The 24,170-nt window shown below is 25.7% G+C and overlaps 4 protein-coding genes across 6 annotated transcripts; 2 read left to right on the top strand and 2 right to left on the bottom strand.

The window, feature by feature from the left end:
• Positions 1 to 3,154: 3,154 nt before the first annotated feature.
• LOC128958082 (paired box protein Pax-7-like) lies at positions 3,155 to 7,878 on the top strand. Its single transcript, XM_054303898.1, has 6 exons — positions 3,155 to 3,417; positions 3,515 to 3,828; positions 3,937 to 4,099; positions 6,709 to 6,905; positions 6,975 to 7,158; positions 7,529 to 7,878. The coding sequence occupies exons 1-6, from the start codon at positions 3,366 to 3,368 to the stop codon at positions 7,876 to 7,878; spliced, it is 1,260 nt and encodes a 419-aa protein (XP_054159873.1). The 5' UTR covers positions 3,155 to 3,365.
• Positions 7,879 to 8,784: 906 nt separating this feature from the next.
• Positions 8,785 to 13,615, bottom strand: LOC128957544 (endothelin-converting enzyme homolog). 3 transcript variants are annotated; one of them, XM_054303327.1, is made up of 17 exons: positions 13,576 to 13,610; positions 13,134 to 13,391; positions 12,417 to 12,798; positions 12,003 to 12,209; positions 11,782 to 11,912; positions 11,486 to 11,704; positions 11,062 to 11,178; positions 10,687 to 10,922; positions 10,303 to 10,624; positions 10,159 to 10,236; positions 9,998 to 10,087; positions 9,868 to 9,940; positions 9,758 to 9,780; positions 9,601 to 9,691; positions 9,408 to 9,538; positions 9,272 to 9,337; positions 8,785 to 9,207 (listed from the first exon to the last, which is right to left on the bottom strand). In XM_054303327.1, the coding sequence occupies exons 3-17, from the start codon at positions 12,796 to 12,798 to the stop codon at positions 8,935 to 8,937; spliced, it is 2,439 nt and encodes an 812-aa protein (XP_054159302.1). In that variant the 5' UTR covers positions 13,134 to 13,391; positions 13,576 to 13,610; the 3' UTR covers positions 8,785 to 8,934. The 3 variants fall into 3 exon arrangements, with proteins under 3 accessions (XP_054159302.1, XP_054159303.1, XP_054159301.1); XM_054303328.1 differs by having other exon boundaries at positions 13,168 to 13,391; XM_054303326.1 differs by lacking the exon at positions 13,134 to 13,391 and having other exon boundaries at positions 13,576 to 13,615.
• A 2,012-nt stretch (positions 13,616 to 15,627) lies between these two features.
• On the bottom strand, positions 15,628 to 24,073 carry LOC128957546 (procollagen-lysine,2-oxoglutarate 5-dioxygenase-like). The gene is made up of 15 exons (XM_054303330.1): positions 23,585 to 24,073; positions 23,381 to 23,475; positions 23,003 to 23,139; positions 22,820 to 22,934; positions 22,688 to 22,739; positions 22,515 to 22,627; positions 22,291 to 22,452; positions 21,865 to 22,226; positions 21,702 to 21,803; positions 21,511 to 21,636; positions 16,566 to 16,978; positions 16,452 to 16,495; positions 16,252 to 16,398; positions 16,059 to 16,187; positions 15,628 to 15,982 (listed from the first exon to the last, which is right to left on the bottom strand). Exons 1-15 carry the CDS (start codon positions 23,691 to 23,693, stop codon positions 15,827 to 15,829), a joined length of 2,262 nt encoding a protein of 753 aa, XP_054159305.1. The 5' UTR covers positions 23,694 to 24,073; the 3' UTR covers positions 15,628 to 15,826.
• Positions 17,339 to 20,889, top strand: LOC128957552 (immunoglobulin domain-containing protein oig-4-like). The gene is made up of 6 exons (XM_054303341.1): positions 17,339 to 17,617; positions 19,117 to 19,173; positions 19,248 to 19,288; positions 19,345 to 19,402; positions 19,809 to 19,901; positions 20,809 to 20,889. The coding sequence occupies exons 1-6, from the start codon at positions 17,435 to 17,437 to the stop codon at positions 20,857 to 20,859; spliced, it is 483 nt and encodes a 160-aa protein (XP_054159316.1). The 5' UTR covers positions 17,339 to 17,434; the 3' UTR covers positions 20,860 to 20,889.
• Positions 24,074 to 24,170: the final 97 nt, after the last annotated feature.

The following is a 24,170-nucleotide window of genomic DNA, read 5'->3' as shown; positions in this document are numbered from 1 at the left end:
TTGCAATCGTTGTAATATTACCAAAAATATATACATATTTGTATCAATGATAACGCAATTCACATTATTAAACGAAAACTTATCGTTCATTTAAAATAAAGTTCTGTATTTAGTATACATTAATATAAATTTATATATTTGGTACTCCTATTCAAACAAATAGTACAATAATTGTGGCAAATGTTAACATTAAATAAGCTAGATAATTTTTTAATTAAAATATTTCATATAGTCAACATATCTAGCTTATTTAATGTTCACTTATATTATATATTATATAAGTCATATATCTATGCGTCAATTTGCCACAATTGAACTAGTTATATAAGTACAGTTTAACATAATATTTATATTATATTATGCAATACAATTATTATACTTTACTTAACAATTACAATCTTAAAATTGTAAACTTATATTATTACAATTTAATAATATAATTTGTAATATAATTTATAATAACGCCTTAATAAATATTTAATTTATTAAATATTATTTGTTTTAAATTTAAATGACTTTTACAAATGTTATATAATAAAGAAATAAAATAAATTAAGAAAAAACAAAATTTTTGTATAAACAAAAGTAAATTTTAGTTAATTAACTGATTGAAACTTATATAAATCAGAATATAATCAAATTTATTGAATTCACAATTTTTTGTTAACTAGACTTATATTGAGATTAATAAAATGTATGATTTAGAATAAATTAGAAAAAAATATATCATTTATCATTTTATCACAACAATCAATAGTTTGATGGCTTCTGTAAAATATTATTTGTTGAGACAAAAATCAGATTTCAATTAATAGTTATCTAAACATTTAACATAATTCTTCATCAATGATTTTGGTGGTCATAAATTAAGGCTCACATACAGTGAATATAATTTATTAGTTGGCAGTCAAAACACTTTCTCATAGGCCCTCACATAGAGAGCCGATTGAATGTCTCATAAATTTGTTTTACTTATATTTCTAAGTTATGATATATTTGTGATTTTTCATAATCATATTTCTCTCTCCTCTCTAAATATCTTATAGTATATTAACGGCATTCATAGCAACCACAAAGTGCTAGTCGTGGGAGACTTTTTAACGCTGGGCTCAGTCAGAAAAACGTTAGCTTTAACTTGTAAACTGATGTTAAAGCTCTGGGACCTCCTGCCAGCACACCTTTTCTTACCTGTACTTACAGACAATACATACTATAGTAAAACAATATTAAATGTTTTGTTTTTATTATAAATGAAATACTTTGAAAATTCTCAGAAAGCAAGTGATTCCTAATGTAAACTCCTATTAGACGCTTGTCTTACATATGTTGACCTCTCTTCCTGTGCATTAACTGGCAATTTATGTATTGATTTTTTGCTTATATTATATCATAAGTTATATTATATATAAATAAAAATCAATGAAAAGCAATTGAAATAAACTAAAGTTATTATTCATTTGAGATATTGATGTTTAACGCCCCTAAACAACAACAACATCGGTTGACAAATGAATTCAAAGGTGTTGTCACCAAATAGACAACTCGTCCGCAACTAATTACTCTCATGTTTTAAAACTCACGAACAAATTATTATTGTTTATTACTTTTAAGTCATTTTTTATTATAATTTTTATTCATTACTATATATAAATATATTATATATATTTGGTTATTCAAAAAAAAAATCAATTATTTTACAAATGTTTGCACATAAAATACAGTGACTAAGAAAATAAAAATACACCAAAACTCTAAAAATCTAAATAACATGTTTGGCAACCAACTGTCCTCAAGGATTGTGTATCTCTTTAGATGGTCAACAATAGGTAACAAGAGTTTGTGTTGTCTTAACTCTTAGTGTTTGTCTCTCAGATCACAATTACGCTCTCTTTCCTAGAAATGCTTTTTTCGGCGAGAAATAAGATAAAAGTTGACCTTTGCTTACATGCCTTAGGTTTTGTCATTACACTATCTTTGGAAAGGTATGCCAAACCCCTTACCCTTGTCATTGTCTAAAGGGACAGACAAGATTGGGCCTCTCCTTCTCTCTGCTAACCTAATTATTTTACAGCCCATCATTAAGGTGTAGGCGCACATATATCATAGTAGGTCTGTGTCAGCTTTATGTCATTGCATTATTGTCTCATTTCAAATCCTCTACAGTCATGTATAGTATAATAACAACTATCACCTAAAGCCATGTGATAATGACTTTCAAACAGGTATTCGTTACGGCTTTTCTCATCGTATTAAGTGTCGCTAACACTGTTTTGATGGCCATCATTGCCATTGATGACCATTGATGGTCATCTCAATCAGTATTTTTCAACTCTCAATCTCATTATTAGTTTATTTATAAAAATATAAGATCTCCAAAATTTAAGCTACATCAACTTAAGCTCCACCCCTAAACAGTCCCCCAATACGGTAGTCTAACTAAGTTATAGTACTATTAAAAATGGTAAACACCTAACACTCAGTTAGTTTTTATCCCGATTCCCATTCCATGCATATCATTATTGTATACATTTACTACTCATGTGTTTCTAATAAAATTTTACCAGTAGTTGATTAACTTTAATACTAACTGCAAATTGTCTAGCACAAATTATTATTATTATTATTATTATTATTATTATTATGGCAGTTTCAAGTGCTATAAGTATACGACCTTTATTTGCTGGATACCCATTTCAAGGTTAGTTATTTTATTTTTTATTAACTTTTACTTTTAAACTATATTAAAATTTGTTGAAATTGAGAACATTCATATTTACTATCAATACATAGTTTATAAAATAATAAAAATTTTATGCTTATATAATTTATGATCATCTTAAAATTTAAATATTATTAATAAAGTTTTTATTAGATCAATTTTTTACATAGTGAATGCTATAGTTATTTAACTTATAAAAAATAATATTTTATTCAACAATTTTATTTGTATTAACTATGTTATCAATTATTAAAAATATAAACATAAAATGAATATCTAGTTGTCAATAGTTTTGAAATTTAAATAATTTTTGCAAATTGAAAAATCATGGTTTTAGTATTAACATATCTATTAATGAGTTGTAGTAACTATCGATATAAATTAATGTCAAAATATTATTGAAGAAGGCATTAATTAACTATAATGTTAGGATGATATGTGTGTCCCTAATGAGCTGTATGTCCCCTCCTATGCTGTTCTCTTTAAATTCAAATCATTGTCTAATTTGGTCTCTAATGACAAACATTTGCCAAACCTTAATGAAGATCAATACTTGTTGTGATGTTTGCTGTTTTTGAGACACTTTTCAGTTGAAAGTCATTTGTGATCTTACGATTGATTTGAAAGTAAGAAAATTAAGTAAAAAATGCATTCAAAGTGGTGCTTACAAAATGATGAAATTATTAGTTTATTAGAAGGTGTAATCAATATTTTATGTTAATATCATAATTTTTGCAATTAAAAAATAAATATATAAAAAATAATAATTATAATTTATTAATTTCTAATGTACAGGACAGGGACGTGTCAATCAATTGGGTGGTGTCTTCATCAATGGCCGTCCACTTCCCAATCATATTCGTTATAAGATTGTTGAGATGGCAGCGGCCGGAGTGCGTCCCTGTGTTATCAGTCGACAGCTTCGTGTTTCTCATGGATGCGTCTCAAAGATACTAAACAGATATCAAGAGACTGGAAGCATACGTCCCGGAGTTATTGGTGGCAGTAAACCTAGAGTTGCCACTCCTGAGGTCGAGAAAAAAATTGAAGAATACAAAAATGAAAATCAAGGAATATTTAGTTGGGAAATTAGAGACAGACTTATTAAGGTTATTATGTTATACCATTAAATACCATTAAATAATTATTATTTTAATTAATTTATTGATTATTCATAAATTTTATATATCAAACATTAAACATAATTGTTTTAATAGGAAGGAATATGCGATAAAAACACTGCTCCCAGTGTTAGTTCAATTAGTCGTGTATTGCGTGGAAATAATAAAAACAGTGATTATAGAAGTGGTAATGAAAGTGATATTTCAGTAAATGATTACTCCATTCGTAAAGACCATAGCATTGATGGTATATTAGGCGGTAAGTGTTATCTGAAATTTAATTTGTTTCAAATGATTTGTTTTGCCACTTAATCTTATCCACATATTTACGGATATTTAAATACTATAAAACTGTTAATAATGTTAATAATTGCTATTATAATGGTATAAAGTGCTGATCCAAATGCGTTAAGACATGAATCTCATGGCAATTTAGCTGATATTTACATGATTTGTACGCTTTATTGCAGCTATAATATGATAAGGTAGCTCACACTTACTTACATACTGTGACTTATCACTTACATACTGGTGTGTGTGTGTGTGTGTGTGTGTGTGTGTGTGTGTGTGTGTGTGTGTGTGTGTGTGTGTTAACTACTGTCCAATATATATGCTATAGGTATCCCCATTACTATTAAGACTTCTTTTAATTTTGTGTGTAAATGTTGACAAACTGTAGCAGATGGTAATGACACGCATACATCGCATACCATTACCTATGACTACCATTTCTTTTAATATGTAGTTTAAAATTAGATTCATATGTGAGAGTTGACTGTTAAAAAAAGGTATTGTCCGTGAAATGATAGTACAGTTTTGTTAAAGTGAGGACACATTACTCTATATTAAGTGTTTATTCATTTTTTGTGATCAACTTTGTTTGAAACACAGTACAGAACATTTGGTTGGTTCAGACAATGTATGATTTGATGTTCAAAGTTATAGTTATTATAATACCGCCAGACTATGGCTGGGAATAGGATGTCAGTCAAGTATAGCGAATCTTATTTTATATATCATTCCTCACTCATTCTGTTCCGTCGTTCACATATTGGTTTCATATCATAAATACGGACGATATCGATGAATGGGACGTTACGCTAATTTAGGAGAGAGTCGGTTCTCGCACTCAGACACTCTCATCAGCCATGAGTCCCATAACATGAGAGAACAAACGGTTGCCCCGATATGAGGTGCAAAACATATCCACTCATATTAGCACTGATTCTTGCCTATCATATTCATGTATATTATATATTGTCAGCAAATGCGAGTCAATTGTGTTTCAACGCTTAAAGTCAATACCATTGATAATTGGGTACCATTTATGCGATTGAACGCCATTACGATTATACTGTACATCATTTTCATCCATTCTTTAGGCTTTGAAAAACATCTTTTGGGTTCAATTCAATTGGGAACTCATTTTTTATCAAATTGTTGTTATTCTTTATGATCCCTATAAGTGAGCCATTGCTTAACGCCTGTTGTCGACACCTGTACCCTATTATATAGTATATACTATATATATATATCATATATATTGAAATCTTTGTATATAACATAAATTTGTTAGTCAAGTCCATTGTTTGCATACCAGTGCCCGAACACTATCCAACTAATCTGGTATCTTATGTCCAGCAATTGTTGGCTCATCTTCGGCATCAACACTGTCTTTGACCGATTGTACAGCATTTCAATGAATCTTTAAATATGCGGTCTCTTCAAAGTCCAGCAAACTTTTCGGTATTCTTTAAGCGTTTTTTAGCCCAAACTTAACAATAAAGTGCACATTAGATGATGGCATTACATCTCCTCCTTTGCCATTCAAGTGATGGCCTAAAGTTATACTAGTGCTCACTGGGTGGCCATCAGTTAAAAATGTCACCAATAATGGCAAAAGTTGGCTAATATTGTTAATATTGTAGAAGTTTTTGTTTGTGAACCGCATATCTGACCAAAATTTAATACTTTTCTACTTTTGAATTCTTTAAACAACACATACATTCAGGTATATAAAGGATAGGGCACTCACTCAGTCACATACACTCACATATGATAGTTATGTTGTGCGGTGAGGACCGGCCCCACGCAGAGCACTTGAATGACACATCTTGTAGTGCTTTGTAATGGACTGCAGGCAGTCGTTGTCCGACATAAGCGACAAAAAGTCATTTTCAATGACAATTGCAATGTTGAGAACAACAAGTCCTGATCGCTGATCAATACCATAAATATAAGGTGTGAGCACTGTTGCGGTCCTTTTGAACCTCATATACATATTGTTGTCCAATAGTTAGCCCACCATCAAAATGTAACATAACCTATACAACTCATACAATAAGCCAAACAGTACTAAAAAATGACTACTATTTTGCTTATTAATCCAGTTTTGGCTTACAGTGTGGTCTCAGATCGTACCTATATTTCACTTACTGTCAAACTTTACTTAAATTAACTATAAGTCATAAAAATACTTTATTTGACAATACATTTACACACTTTGAAATCAATGCTTAATAGGATTACATGTCATTACAAGCACTAAATGATCGGTACATATAATCATTTTATTAAGGCTTACAGACTAACCATTTAACTGTTGATAGGTTTACATTACATGCAGTGCACCCGTATTACTGTATAATAATAAAACAACATAAATATATAGCTATAGATAATGTATACGGTTTAATAGTATCATAAAATCAATGTGTAGCCAACTTTTAACATTTTTTGTCAAACGCTTATTTCGGTGATATATTAAAATGTTATAACTGTTTACACAAAATACAAGATTATCTTTAATATAGATTTTCAAATAAGACTTCTTATGATTTTTAATGCTTTACTTTAATGGTTAAACAGGAAGAAGTGGTGATGACTCTGATTGTGATTCAGAGCCGGGAATACCATTGAAGCGAAAGCAGAGGCGATCGCGCACTACATTCACAGCGGAACAGTTGGACGAACTCGAGAGGTCTTTCGAAAGAACACAATATCCAGATGTTTATACTCGTGAAGAATTGGCACAAAAAACCAAATTAACTGAAGCGAGAGTTCAGGTATTTTAAGATTTAATTTTAAATGATTGCTTAAAATTTCATAAATATTAATAAAAATCAATTTAAAAGGTTTGGTTTAGTAATCGTAGAGCGCGTTGGCGTAAACAAGTCGGCGGAACTCAAATTAATGCTAACTTTATTTCAACGCCACCACCAATACCCGTGACGTCTACACCAACCATTAACATCGGCTCATACCCACAATCAAACATTACCTCCCATTATATGGATGCACCAGATTTCTCACATAACGGTATGTCTCATTAAAATTTTATTTTTATTAATTGTTTAAAAACTTGTTAATAACAAATTTGATACTATTGTGTTCATTAATATTATAAAAATTGCAAATAAATACTATTAAATATTCTATCATAAAAATTATATTTAAATCGTTGTTTATATAATAGTTAAATTTTACCAATAAAATAAGTATATATTTTTAAAAATAAAACAATACATATTTTAAAGATTAGCATATAAAAATAGTTAATTAAATTATTTAAATAAAATTTATTCAGTTTTAAAAATTTAGAAAACAATATGTAAATTATTTATAATTATAAGAAAATTATAAGATAAATAATTATGTGCTAAATGTGTGTATGTTTTATAATATCTAGAGACTGGTTGGACAAGAAATAGTCACCAAAATTTTGGTCCATCAGTACAGCCATCGTTCATCAGTTCTCATCAAATGTCAACTCATGGCAATTATGCGAGCGATCACTTCAATCAACCGATGCTTAACATTTTGAATGCTAATAATAGTAGCACTCATTCAAATAGTGTCGCTAATAATGATTTTCAATACAATGGACACAATGCTAATGAAAGCATTGGAGCCACCCATTGGACATCCGCTACATTAGGTTCGACCAGAAATATAGCCGACTCTACTTCATGGCCACACACTCACAGTGCTTTTGTCACCCCTAACGCAACCTATCAGTCCAACTCATATTTCATGTGAGACTTTGAAAACTTATATACTGTATATATAATATATATATATATTATATCAATTAAAAATTAACATATCATCTGATTTTATATAAGCCTACTCTATATTTTTATAATATTCACATTTACTTAACTTTTATAATATTATATATAAAAATTAAGTAAATTATATAAATTAAAATTTTTGATATTTCAAACATTAAGTACATTTCTTAGTATTTCATAAATTTATATATTTTTACTTATGTATAATAATTGATATATTATAAATATTCATTTAATTATAAGTCATTATTTGATTAATTTCATATTCAGCCATATTCATGTCTGATAAAATATACTTTTTGATACTTTACAAATTATATTATTGTATATTTATAACATTAAGAATATTTTTTATAGCTTATAATGAGTTGTAAATAATTTAAGTAAATAGTAAATTAAAATTATGTTTAAGCTCATTTTATTTTTTATAAACAATTAATTAATATACTATCAATATAACATTTTATACAAATACATAAAAATGATATATATATAATTTTAATGTCACTTTAAAACAATTATTAATTAACTAACATTTTATAATTTTGAAGAAATAATGTTTATATCAAGTTATAAATATAAGAATTTACATATATAAAATTTTATACAATGATTTTAAGATAATTGAATTTAAAAATAAATCAATTTGTTATATATATATATATATATATAATATGATTAATTAAATTATTTAACTAATAATTTATAACAATGTTTACATTAAAAAGATGTTTGAAGTCGTTTAATAATAGATTATACAGTACTTTATATAAGAATTTGTATACAATTGTCATCAAAACAATTATCAAATTTCTTCAATGTTTTTCTAATACTGATATCAAACGTACAAATCCTTTGTTTGTTTTGGTCGTCAAAAATATAAAAATATGACAAATAATTGCCAACTAATCTATTATCGGTTGTTTGGCAACAATGCAAATAAATAGTGGACTGAAAATATTGAACTCTTTGCTTAAATTAAGTCAAACAAATCGAGATTGTCATCAATAACATGACTTATTTACCAAACTATACACTTATTGTTTGGATTCATTGGCGAATTAAAAGGACATTTAAACTGATGTGCAAACTCTGGAGAGTTGGATAGTGTGCCGATTACCCGAAACTGTGCCGGACTGTGAGGATCATTCATTATTTGAAGTCTTAATGCTTCGGGAGTACTGGTCGAGCACCAGACTTGTGAAAATCCAACAAAAAAGAGCTGCAAATTTGTGAGATTGACTCCGGGCAGTGGCAACTCTAATGGATGTTTGCTTATCCATGATTTGTAAGCCTATAAAAATTGTAATATACTGTTAAATATTATATATATATAATGTACACATATATTCATTTACATTGTAAGCAGCCGTCAGACCTCCGTTGTCGGCAACATTTTCACCAATGGTTTGCTTCCCATTGACCTATAATTTACAACAAATCATTATATTGTAAATGTAGTGTATTATAGGTATATCCTTATACTGAACCTACCGTTTCATTTCCGACTTTATATTTAGAGTATTGTTCACTAAAGCATTTCATTTTTTCTTCAAACTTCTTAATCGTACTATTTTTCCACCACTGATGAAGATTTCCAGATTTGTCATATTCTCTGCCCTGATCTGCAACCATAACATCATTGCCATTGATTTAATTATATGAACCAAATTTATATATAAAATACCGTCAAATGCGTGACTTAATTCATGACCCATAACAACACCCATGGCTCCAAAATTCAATGATTTAGGATAATTGACGTCATAGAAAGGTGCCTTAAATTTAGTTGTCAATAACATTAATTTTTTTAACAAATTAATTTACATCATATTAATCAATACCTGAAGTATTCCCGCTGGAAAAACTGTAAATTTGCAAAACATGCATGACAATTACCATGATCAATTTATTTTATCATACTTTATAATAACTATGAAAATAAATATCTCACCAATTTGATTTTTAGTGGGTGTATAGTAAGCATTGACAGTGGGAGGTGACATTTCCCATTCTGATTTATTTGCCTTTAATTAAATAGTTAATTAAAAATCGTTTAAATAAAAGTTAAAATAAATTAATACCGATTTATCAATCTTTTGAAGATTTCTAATAAAAGCAAATTTATTTATTTCAATATTATTTTTGAAATATTGCTTCTCTTGAAAATTGAGCTATAAATTGAAAAATATAATATAATCAATTATCCAATTGTATTTGTATTAATTGAAGTTAACTATTTTACCCCATCATATTTTTCGTCTAATTTTTTGTCATTCAAAATAAAGTCAGGAAAACCAATCATATCAGTGATCGCATCAGCCTTTAAATAATATAATGTAAATTAAGTATAATAACAATAATATTAATAAAAATATTTATAACAAACTTTATCTTTAGCTAAATCTCGTGTTTCTTCATCCATCCATTTAAGATGTGGTAAATTATTTTTAAAGGCATCCCTGACCTCTTCAATCATAGTTTGGGCCATTTGTTTGGACTCTCCGTGAAAGACAGCCTTTACAAACATGGCTCCCAATGCAAAGCCCATTACACCGTTAGTATCGGTGACACAGTACCTCCAGGGGGACTCTGACCCCTCCGAACCCATTAATGCCTTTCGCAATATTTTCGACGCCTCTCTGAATGGCTTTGATAGACATGAGGTAAGAGTTTGGACAGCAGACCAACTCAAGTAATTCGCTAAAACTCTGTTCAATTCAATCAAATATTATTATTAATAATATAATATAAATATTTTTAATATACAAACATCTTCTTTTGATTGTCCATCAAATATTCATCAATGAGAAGCGTTAAGTTTATCATATAATCGGGTGAATAGACAACTATTGGTTCATTTTCGGTAATAGTTTTGTTAATTTGATTGAAAGCAAATCGAAAATATTGGACCCAATTAACAGCTCTTGACTTTCTATTTAAATCTTTTAATGTCATCTTATGGTAAGTTCTTTCATCATCTCTTCGTTGATCAGCCGGTATTGTTATCTATTTTTAAAAAAAATAATTAAATAAAATATATCTAACAAAATGTATATAATAATAATTATATAATAATTACAAAATAAATTTATATATTATGGTATTTATTAATTTAGTTTAAGTAATAAATAAAATGTTGCAATACTTGAGCCAATTTAGTCTCAAAATCCAAAACTTGTATCATTTGATTTGTTGTTGTATTTTCTTCTCCCCCAAGAAGTACTCCAACTTTTGTCATAAAAGTCAAGTATGCCTTTAGGACCTGTCATTTGAAATTAATAATAAGTTAATTACGATATTTAGTAGAAAATTGTTAAAAATATAAATATCTTATTTGGATAATTAATTAATTTGTTTTTATTTAAAAAAAATATTTTTTATAAAAAAAAAGTAATTATTCATTCAATATAAATAAACAATGATATAATTTACAATATACTGTACAATAATGTATAAATACAGTATAATAATTGCTAATATAAACTGAAATTGATTTCAATGATTTCTAAATCATAAATTATTTATATGAATATAAAATTATATTATAAACTATATTAATGTATATTTACTTCATTATTAGCTGATTTATTAAGATAATAATCTCTTGATGGTAATCCCAATCCATTTTGATCAATCTGTATGATATTATGCGATGAATTGCGTTCATCAGCGCCGACAGCCCATGTAAATAGTCCGCCCCTATTATATTTGTTATGTAGTAATTGTATGGTTTGTTGAAAATCCCATTTATTAACATCAAACTTTCCACTAATATTCCACCCATTTATCTAATAAAATAAAAATATAAATTAATGACTAAATAAATATATATTTTATTTTTAATAAATTTTATTTTAAGATATACATCATCTAAAAATTCTTGAAGTGGTTTGTGACCAAGTCTTTCAATGGTTTCATTTTTATCGACACACGAGTCATAATATATTCGGGCTTTTCTTTCGGCTTTATTTAATAAGTAATCATCTTTAGGCTCTTCTACAATATAAACAATATAAACAATATATAGTAATTTAAATTAAGTTTAAATTTCAAACAATAAATTGTATTATTATTATTATAACAAACCTAAAACATTTTTCATAACCAATTGATTTTCTTGCCATAATTTACCGAACGTTCCCCATATAGACTTACCATCGGGTAATGGGTTATCTCTGATCCAACCGCCGCACGCATATTGATAAAAGTCTTGACACGGATCGACATTATAGTCAATGGCATTGATGATAGCACTGGCAACTGTTATACACGACGGTGTTAAACAGTATTGAGCTGTTTTCATAATTACAACCAAATTTCAGATTTAAATACAAATTCAATTAAATGTTTAATGTTAAGCAAATGACGGAAAATGTGTACTTTAAGACTCATTAATAAAATTTAGTTTTATGTTAATAAATCATTTAATTATTGTCAACCCATATCAACCCATATCAACCCAAATAACATATTAAATAATCATTAAAAAAGAAATCTTACACTTGTTTTGAGTGCTGACATTCACATGAAGTGTAGTATTTGACTGAGCAGTTAATACTGATATAAGTATAATAATAACACAACTGAGAAATGCGATAACAATTAATAATAATTTTTCAAAAGGCGACGATCGGTCCCAAAAACTTCGGCGACGAACTCGCGATTTGGCCGAACCGGTCACTGGACTCCAAAATGACACACCGGGTGGAGTCGTCGATGACTTTTGGTGAATATTTTCCTGAATAGTCGCTTCATTAGCCAATTGTTGGCCACTGACTGACAGATTCGGATTTCCGATACCTGTGATAGTGATATCAGTGGGAAAAGTGCTCACTTCTGACACATCTTCGTCATCGAAGTCTGTTTTAGTATATCGAGGCATCTGTGGAAACACATCAATATATTCACCAATTTTTTATTAAATATATTCATTAAAGCATTAAATTTCACTGACAAACAATTACTTATATTTTCAATATTTTTTACATATTTCTAATATAAAACATTTAATTCAAAATCAAAGTTTAGAAAAACAAGTAATTCTATCTTTTGTTTTATTATTTTGATTTAGTTTTCATTTGTGATTAATTTTTTTTAGAACATATTGATTAATATCTACTAAAAATAGTCAATAAAACATAATATTTAATTCAATTGATTGAATTTCTTTTGTGATAATTAAAACTCATATGAAAATAATATATAAGTTTTGCTTACTTTGTTGTTTATAACTTTGTATCGACAAACTAACCGTATATTTTGTGGATGATTCACATTATATTCAATTATAATGAGATTTAGTTAATAAATCAATTTAGACATTTAAAAACACGATTCACATATATTCTCACTTTACAAGTGATACCAGTTATCTCCCAACCCTTACTTCACTTATGGCTATCGAAATAAGTTTAAGTGTCGGATATGACACTCTGATGACTACTTTCGATGAATTTACTGAAAAACTTAATTGTCCTTAAAAAACATGTAATTAACGTTTATTTAAATATAATATATAATATATACTATATGTTTAACTAGTTGAACATGAATTATAAATAATATGTTAATTATTTAAATATCGTAATTTGGGGTCAAAATAAAGATATAATTTATAAAAACAGTTATTTAAAACAAATATTATCGTTAATTAACTCACAGGTTTGAGTTGGAGTCCATTCATTTTATTTAATTGAATTTCATTTAAGATTATTTTATAATAAAATTATTGATTTTTTTGCGACTGAGTAGAGACCAAATGCCACACACTTCGCGGATTTATTGGCACAGTATGTGTGGCATACCATACCATACCATACCATACCATACCATACCATACCATACCATTCCATACGAGTATTGCGTCATTGAACGTACTGTGAGGGCGGTGGTCGACAATCTTGACGACCATCACCCCTGACCCTAACATTTTTTTAACCATTTGTATACCTATAGCCCTGTATCCCTAACTGTCCACCTCAATATGTGGTGCATTATATTTTTTATATTTTTAAAGTTTAATAATTGTCACATGATTTCTGAATCAATTATGATAAATACAATCTGATCCACAATTAATTTTTGGACTTTTATCTCATCGAAACTTTATTTGAATAAAATTGTATTGTATTCCCAATACTGTATATAATATTTAATTGATAATAAATTATTTCATTTATTCGTTACCTTCAATATATACTATAACAACTTAATTTTTAATATTTCATATATAAAATATATTTATATAATTTATTATATATACAGTAGTATCTATTTATATCTTTGATTTATTTTGTTAGATAAATATATACAATGTTTTAGATAAATATGTATAATACTTTCAAAATAGATGAGACAGGTTTTGAAGAATAAATTTCAAAATAATATCCAACAATATTAGTCTCACCTGTTTTGAAATAATTATAATATATTTATAAGTTTTATTATATAATTTATTTCGAATAAGTATTCCATAAAAATTTCTTATAGAAAATTTTTAGAAATTTCCATTTTCTTAAAATTAACTGATAATGAAATACAGATTTAACGTAATTTTACTCAAAATATAATATCTCATAAACTTATTTGAATGCATTTATTATAAATTATAGGTAAATTCCATTAATCTATAAATCATTTACATTCAAAATATTATATTTTAATTTTATTATATTATAAATATTTAGTATAATCTTCAGTTATCATTAAAATTTAATAATAATCTAAATTATTATTTTAAGTTAATTCAAATAAAAATTACTTACAATACTAATGATAATGATACAATACAATCAAAGTCAAACAATTATTACAATATATATATATATACAGGTATACTGTATATACCGTATATAAAAAACAATAATATTAATTTATCAACAATATATACTATTTGTTTTTTTACATTAATTATAAAATGCGATTTATTATAAAAGAATGGAAATAAATCTAAATAATTTTGAAATAGTTTGTCAAAAATTGTAGCAAATATTTGTAGATTTTATTGAAACACATAATGTTATGTAAAGTAAATGAAAATCATTGATATACAATAACAGGAAGAGGAGTTATACTAATTTATTTATACAAATTTTTAACTGATAATAAACTTAACTAATACTTTGTAATCACAAACTATGTAATTATCAATCATTTTTTCAAATAATAATTGATACAATTATTGTAGGTTTTATATATTTTTCAAAATTTAGCAAAACTGTTGATCAGTTCTACTTTTTAGTTAATAAAATGTGAGAAATTTATTAAATAAATAAATAGTATATTTTTTAAATGTTTGTAACTGAAGGGTAAATATTATTGTTAATTTGTAAAATTTCTATAATCGATTTGAATTAATCTTATATTGTTGTTAAATTGTTTAGTAACTTACAGTATTGTATTAGAAATAATTTATTAGAAAAAATATTAGACGAAAAAATTATTTATTTATATTTTATTTTATATAATGCTTTTACAAAATAGCAAGATAAAACTTTAAAATTGTAAAATAAATACATTTAGTATATAAAATAAATTTGATAAGTTTGCTTAATTGATTTTGTTTTGATAAACTTTATTTATCATATCAAGTAAAGCTAAACTATGAAACTACTACTTAAAACCTTGTCTTTAATATAAAAATTTGCATTATTTTACTATTAATTTATTGAATTATGACAATTCAGATAAGCTATATTAAGACTAGTATTTCATTAGTGTAATAGAATAGTAAAACATAATTTTATAAATATAGTAATATTTGGCACAAATTAAAATTTTAAAAAATGAAATTAAAATTTTAAAAAATGAAATTAAAATTTTTGATATAAATATGAAAATGGCATCAAAGCTGCCGTCTTATCAATGGATATACTTTATTGCTTATAGATATGCAGTAAAATATAGTCAACTTATGGGTCGACAAATGAGACGAGAATATAACGGATGCCTTTAGTCACACGAAGTCCTTCGTGATAATGAGTGAGTCTTCCGGGATGTAAAAAACTCCATCCCATTCGTGGCTCAGTTACACTACAATTATATCGCACAAAACGACAGCCCCCACCCTTTAAGTCAAACATATTTTTATAGTAAATCATTTAAAATCTTCACTAATAAAATTAATCATCATTTTTAATAAACCTCGTAATCAATGCCAGGAGAGTTGAGAGCAATGTTTACGGTATAAGTGGATGAGTCGTGATGTGGACGAAGTAATGGTTGTTCATTAGGATGATAGCGGACCACAAAATTCATTATTGCTTTGGGAGGCTAAACGACACAAACAATTATTTTTATTACTTTTAATAAATGTAGTCTAAGTTAGTTGTCTTACATCATGAGAGTAACCAATAAAGAGTTTTTCCTGAACGGGTCTAATATATTCTCTTAAGAAATACAGCCAATGCTGTTCCCATCCAATCTGATTCATATGTATGTCTCTTGTGGGCACATTCTCATAACCGCCCGCTAGTCTCGTGTCCTAATCATTCATTTATATTTTAATAATCATTTTAATGAACATTTCATATTTACTTTATTAGTTCCATCAGACCATTGGCCAAAATTTTCCATTATTTCTAAATAAAAAAATAATTTATTTATTATTGCAATATATAAACATAATTATAAGAAATCCTTATAACAAACCAATTAGATGTTTACAAAAGGCATGTGTCACTACTGGGAACCAGTAGACATCAGGACAGGGCTGTTCCACTTGTGTTTCAGCGTTTAATATATTTCTATAATCTTCATGAATGTATCGTTTTTCCCAATCTTTTTGATTTGAATACATCTCATATAAATCAGGATTTAATCGTTTTGTGTCAAACGTAGAGCTGACCACTAGATGACCAAAATCTTGTGAGTTTGTGACAAACATAAAGACTCCTTTATCTCTTAGTATTGAACAGAAAGTCATGTCAGGATCGGTGTCGGGATATTGAGTGCTATAATATGTGAGCGGAAATTGTGGCTCAACTTCATTGCTGTCGAGTCCTTTGAAAAGACTTGATTTTATGAGATAACACTCGGAAATGAAGGCAACGTTCCAAACACCTCTGGATTTGATAAAATAAAATTTAAATTCAAAGTTTCAGACAATAATAGGTATAATAATATTAATACATTTGTCGAATAATCTCAAATGAAAATTTTTATGATATAAAAACGTTAAAATAATTTTTAATATTAAATAACTTATGGTAATAGTAATAATAGTATACGGTTTATATACAGTATAGTAGTAATATTATAAAGTTGTATTAAATTAGATTAAAGTGTCAAACAATGATCAAAAGCATCAAAAAAGTGATGACAATTGCGCACAAAAGTGGTAGAAAATCAATGATCATCTGTGAAGAACTTGCGCACAGATTTACAGATAACTGTTAAAAGCGTGAAAACAATACAACGGAGCTCTCGGTTTGTTGATTACATATTTAACACATTTAGTGATCAACAAATGTAATCATTGGCTATGAGTGGTGTCGTAGTCAACAATAACCAAACCTGAAATGCATTTCTCAAGATATATCTATATTGTAATCATATTTATTATACTTTTAAACTCATTAATTGAGTGTCAAAGGGGTAAAGGACGAGGAAGTCGACGAAGAGGTAAGACTCGAAAGCACGGATCGTCTCGTTTTATATTTTATACAAATCCTAAACGACGAGAATATTACGATAATCCTAACGTAAGTTATTATAACTTTTTTAAATCATTATATCAATAGATTTAATTGCATTTTCAAACATTTTCATATTCTGGGTCAAACTTTCACAGATTGTGATGCTTTAAGATATATACTAATTTAAATATATTTTTAATTTGTAATGAATAAATTATACAATTTATGATAATGTAATATTATTTTTAGATGAGTCTATGTATTTATTTAACAGATATAGAATTATAAATTAAATTATCAATTCTTAATTTTAAAGATTATAAATAATAATTTGTTATAACAAGTATATTATAAGAGATCAACAATAACAAGTATAGATCAAATTAAAATATATAGCAATAATAATTAGTATATTCATAACGATTAGTTAAATTATAAAATATTCTGGTATATCTAATTTATGCATTATATTGCAATAACTAATTTTATTTTAGATTCCTTATAATAAATCAAACTATTGTAATAAAAATTTTAATATTAGCATATATTAACATTTTTATAGAATAATTATTCACAAACTCTATTATTGACGAGAATTTTAAAATTATTATATTATAAAGTAAAATTAGATTTGTCTTATTAGACATTCAACTTTGAATGTTATTCAAAAAAAGATCCCTGTCCTCAATAGGGATTGAATAAAAATATTTATAATATATTTGATATATCTATAGAAGAGACAATTGAAAAACAATGAAAAATAATGTCATTATTTCCTATTTTTGTTGATTGAATGGTATGTTAAATATGGAAGAGATCGGACAATGAAAATAAAATTGATATATTTTACTTATATTTTTACTTATTATAGAATATTATTATAACATTCAAATATAATTAAAAATAGCTAAATTTTTAAAATTTTCTCATAAGTAAATTAATTAATATTTTTAATGGTTAGTGTAAAATTTACATAAAATTACGATTAAGATTACTTTTAATTATATTTTTTTTGTTATATATAGTTTTTTATATGTATAAAATTGCTTGTAATTAAAACGTTAATATATAGTTTTATATGTACAGAAAAATATATAAAACAAAATGTCACAAAATTTTATTATTTATCACTTCATTTATGTTTATGTTTATAATAAAAATAGCTGAAAGTAAATATATGTGTGAATTATTATAAAATTCAACAAAATATTTCAATTCATTTTTAGCATTTAATAAAACTGCTTATGTTTGTCATAAATTATTAATATTTTGTCACAATATATAATATTCCCTATAAAAAATTTTGAATCATATATATATATATAAAATGATAAATTATAGCAATGAATAAATTGAAAATAGCAATGAATAAATAACAATATTGAGTTTGAAATTCAATGTTTTTATTATATAAGAAATAAAATGATTGTGTTTGAGATAGTTTTGCCTTAACTATGCTTCAAATACTATAAAATTAAATTGATTTACCAATGAGTAACTTGAGAATAGTTTATACAGAATATTCTTTAAATATCTAATCATTGTATCTGTATTTTGTTGTAAAGGGCGCTCAAATAATACAGGCCTCGCATTTTGATTACGAGTTTTATTTAGGACATAAAGTAAGTATTATTAAAAAAATTACTTTTAAAATATATCTATCGCTAATCTATACTGTATTATACTGTATGTTTAGATAGTATTTATATGTGTAGCTACTGGTGATCCAATGCCTATGTAAGTCAATACTCGTATAATAAAATAAAATTCACATTTCAAATGATTTATTGCAGGATTACATGGTTTAAAGATAGCATTGAATTGGATCCTCATTTGCATCAATATCTTCAGGTAAATTTCACAAATTTTATTTTATAGATTCAATAGTATTCTCTCTCTCACTCAGCAAAATTCAATTAATTTAATGCTAAAGTTTATGTTAAATAAAGTAAATTACATTTATTTCATGTATAAAACTTCTATATTTTGACACTTTAATATTTGAGATTTAAAGTAAAGTTATATAAACATAATCCTAATGATCATTACATTATAATTAAATTAAAGTAATATAAAATTTATATCGCTTTGACTACTAAAATGATTTTAAAAACTTAGATTTAAATTTTAAAAATATATATAAATTAAGTATATATTGTATATTTGCTATTTATTTTTATGATAATCCATAAGATAAAAATATTGATAAATGTATTTAAATGTAATGTTTATGTTAATGCAATGAATATTAAAATAGATATCGGAGTGGAAATATGGTTTGGATCGCATAAAGAGTAAGCTTGAGATCGACCCGGCCCGACAAATGGACAGTGGGTCTTATGAATGCATGGTATCACTGTTTATATCACTATTTACCCACTTTTAACATTTATTACATTTAAAAATTGATATTTAAAAAAATCATGTTTTTACAATAAAACAATCTTTTATAATGCAATTTACTAACAAATTAGCAATAGAGAAATTATTATAAGTAATTATCACAAATATAAAAATTAACTAAGTATACTGTAATTACTGTAAATTATCACTTTTAATATTGAGTGTCAGATAACAAATTTAGAAACTTGAAGTAATACAGTGTATAAATTTATTAAAAATATCCATTTCTGATTTGTATTTAACTTATATTTATAACATTGATTATCATTAGATTTGAAAACTAAGTTATGCAAAATTTTTAAATAAAAAAAGTTATACTCAATTATGTCATTTTGCAATTACGCTAATAGTATCAGAATATCAATGTGTATACTAAAGAAAAACTTGAGACTATTTCACTATTTCTTTATAAATTATATAAATCTCAAGAGACTAACAATACATTAAATTAGATGAGATATAATAGTTATGCTGTTATTGACTGTATTAGTGACAGAATTACAGAAAAAGAGAGAAGCACTGAGTCTTTTATATAAATAAATAATTTAATTAATTTATTTGTAAGATTAACAACAAATACAAGTTATTTAACTAATGAAATTGTATATAAACTAAACTACTTTATGAAATCATATTAAATATATTAATATTTTTGTTTAATAATTTCAAAGTATTTGTCATAATAAGAAAGAAATGTTATATACAGTATATAATTGAAGAATTACAATTAATGTAGTGTTTATACAGTATAATACTGTATAATAAATAGCTAAAATGTACAAATATAAATTTGATTTGATTTTATATGTTAATAAAAATGATTAATTAACTTAAATTATAATTTTAAATTATAGGCAAACAACAAGTATTCAGTGGACAGACGTAACTTCAAAGCAGATTTCTAATCATCATTTAATTTTGAAATACTTCAGTAGTTATCACATATTAATTACAATAATTAATGTATAGAAACAGTTATCAATTCATATAAAAATAACAATAGTCATCATATGTATTAACAAAACGATTTTTTAAAAATATCAAATCAAACTCTATTATAAAAATATTATATAATTCATATATATATATATATAATTTATACAATCAAACAATAATACTATTATTGTCTCTTTAATTTTGACTAATTACTCTATTTAATCGATACATATCACAAAATTAACTTATTTAAGTAAAGTATATTATAATATTTATACTTTAATTTAAATTAAACTTGTATATACATATACTATTATAAATTAAATTGTATATCATACTTTAGTTTAATACAGTATTTATAAATACTTAAATATTTTAGATTCAATACAATTTTTTTTATAAATATATATATTGAATATATACGGTATATATGTTTGTAGATTCTATGATATAGTTTATCTGTATATAGAACCATTATAATTTAATGAACAAATATTTTTTTAATTTATGTTAATAAAATTTATATTATAGCTTTTTATGTAGCATTTAAATTTATACAAATATTCATATAAATTTTTATATAAACAATATTAACTTATAAGTAATAAATAATAACAAACCTGCGATCATTTTTAACAATCAGTATGTAATCAAATGAACGAGAATAAAAACCCTCAGATGATAGGGCTCCCCAAAAGTTGGACCACAACTGGCTATTTCGTGAAAGTAGTGGTGCAATCACTCCTCTATTATTATTTTTTAAATAAACAATAATTAAAAAATAATAACTAATAATAAAACCATTTATTACTTATTTTGTTGAATTAGTTGCTTAAGAGTGTCTTTGTTAGTGAGTCTCGCATTTGAATCAATTGAGAAATAGTAATCGCAGTTGATTTTCATACATTCATCGCTGTATAATTAAAATACAAATAAATCAAAATAATACCGAAATTATAATAAAAATCAAATACAGAGCAGAATTTCTTGCTCTCCATTCTTGTTGTAGCCAATGATCTTCGGCAGTAAAAACAGTGACTCCTCTATAAACATCTCTGTACTGATCAATAAAATTTTGCACTTCTTTAGAGTGATAGTCAGCGCTGTTATACAGATATAAATGGATTCGCTTTTGTGGATAATTCTGATTCACGATATACTCAAAAAATTGGTCCAAAAATGGCGTTTCATGTGTTATGTATATACCAATCAATACAAGTGGCAAATCAGTATTGGAAATGTTTTCAAAACTTGTAATATTATCATTACAAATGAGACAACCATACTTCGGGTGCCATGATTTGACCAAATAGTTGCCCAATGAGTTCAAAGATATCTATAAATTATAAAATAAACGGTTGTTTAATAAATATAGTGTTAATAACATCATTTGAATATACTTTAGACGCTCCGTTGCCGTGGATTATCAATGGATTAGTTTGATATACATTATTGATAACATAAGAGTCATCGTCAGAAAATTTGATCTCAACGTCACCGATGGCACCGTTAAGATTCTGGAAAAGATTTGCCTTCTGGTCTAACTTAATGCCATACTTTTTCTAATAAATGTCAATTATAATTGTTAATTATATCATTACAAGTAAATTAAAATTTAATTTACTCTTAAAGTTTGATTGATATATATTTTTGTGTAAAACAATTGGTCGTCATCTAAGTTATTAATCTCCGCGGTTAATACCATTTGATAGATTTGTGGCGCAAAACCAATAAATCCTTAATTTAGTAAATATTTTATGATAACAATTGAATAGTTTATTATTGATATAATAATACCTCCAGAATTTAAATATGGTTTTCCTCCCTCTTCAGACTCGGGATATTTAGACTATTGAATAAATAAATTAACATTTAATTATGTAATTAATATAAGCATTGGATTCAATAAATTTAAAATTAATAATTTACTGCCAAAGACTTGTCGGGCCAACAGAAACCCTCGGATGAGAAAACAATTTTAGCGTCCATTGAAACAAATCGACGGAGTATTTCATCTGAATTTGATGTTATTATCACATCATAACTAATATAAATTATTAATTAAATTATTAAAATAATAGTTTAGATATTTATTATTTAAAAATCAATAACCTGTCGACAAACAGAATAATCAAATTTTTATCATTTTTAAAGTTATTGACAAAACTCTTCAACAAATTGACTTTATGTCCGCCGCCAGGACTGGTGGCCACATTTCCGCCCAACCATTTCTGGTTTAAACCCAATATCTAATTAATTGTTTATTTAAAATACAATTAAATCATTTATGTTATTGTAATAATTAATATAAATGTTATTAAATGGTATATTCAAACTAAAAATTTATTTTATATTTTTAGATACGGTATATAAAATTTATTTATATATATTCATAAACAGATATATAACATGTTTATACTAATTGTCAATAATTAAAACAATGTTAAATATTATTTAATAAATTATAACATTTTATAAGATATACTTTACCTCTAATTTGAGACCATAAGTATTGACTGATCGGTTAAATCGGACGAATCCATCGGTGATATGAGTGGCCACAGTCACCACCATTAGGTCATATTCTTTTCATTTATATATCATTTTAAATAAATAATATATATATAAAGTATATTTATTATATCAATATATCTATTATAAAAAAATATTAAAATTGATTCAATAAATACTAACTTTTAATTTCTTTTATGTCATTTGCATTAATTTGACAATAATTTAAAAAACATATTAAAAGTACTAAAAAAGTCAATTTTATGATATTATAATTATAAAGTAAATACATTTTTCACTAAATATAATAATAAATTTGCGGAATATATTCAATAATTTCCAATAATTGATTGTGCTAGATTGTTTACATTAATTCATACACATACAACGTTACGCAAACTTGACAACAAAAACACCTTGATTAGTTATCAAATGTAAAGTAAATTGTAATCAAATGTATAAAATATAAGTGACAATTAATAAAAGTATTGGATATTATATCAATGAATAACATTTAAAGTAAGTTTAAACCAAATTTAGAGTAATCATCCATTTGTTTGGACACACCTATCAAATAAAGCTATTAATAAAATGTTTCAATGGATTAAATGCGTGCGCTTTCATATGGATAAGTAATCAACGATTTGTACGATCAGTATATTCAACTATTTATGACATCAAGTTTCTCATTGGGTTTGGGTTTGTTTAGCTTTCAATATATATATACATATAATAAATATCATCTAAATATCATATAATAATTATTATA

The sequence above is a fragment of the Oppia nitens genome, unplaced genomic scaffold, assembly GCF_028296485.1.
Source record: "Oppia nitens isolate AA-2021 unplaced genomic scaffold, nextdenovo-longstitch-racon4-pilon3 scaffold3_pilon_pilon_pilon, whole genome shotgun sequence".
In the NCBI taxonomy this organism is placed as follows: domain Eukaryota; kingdom Metazoa; phylum Arthropoda; class Arachnida; order Sarcoptiformes; family Oppiidae; genus Oppia; species Oppia nitens.
This window is presented reverse-complemented; position numbering and strand designations above follow the sequence as displayed.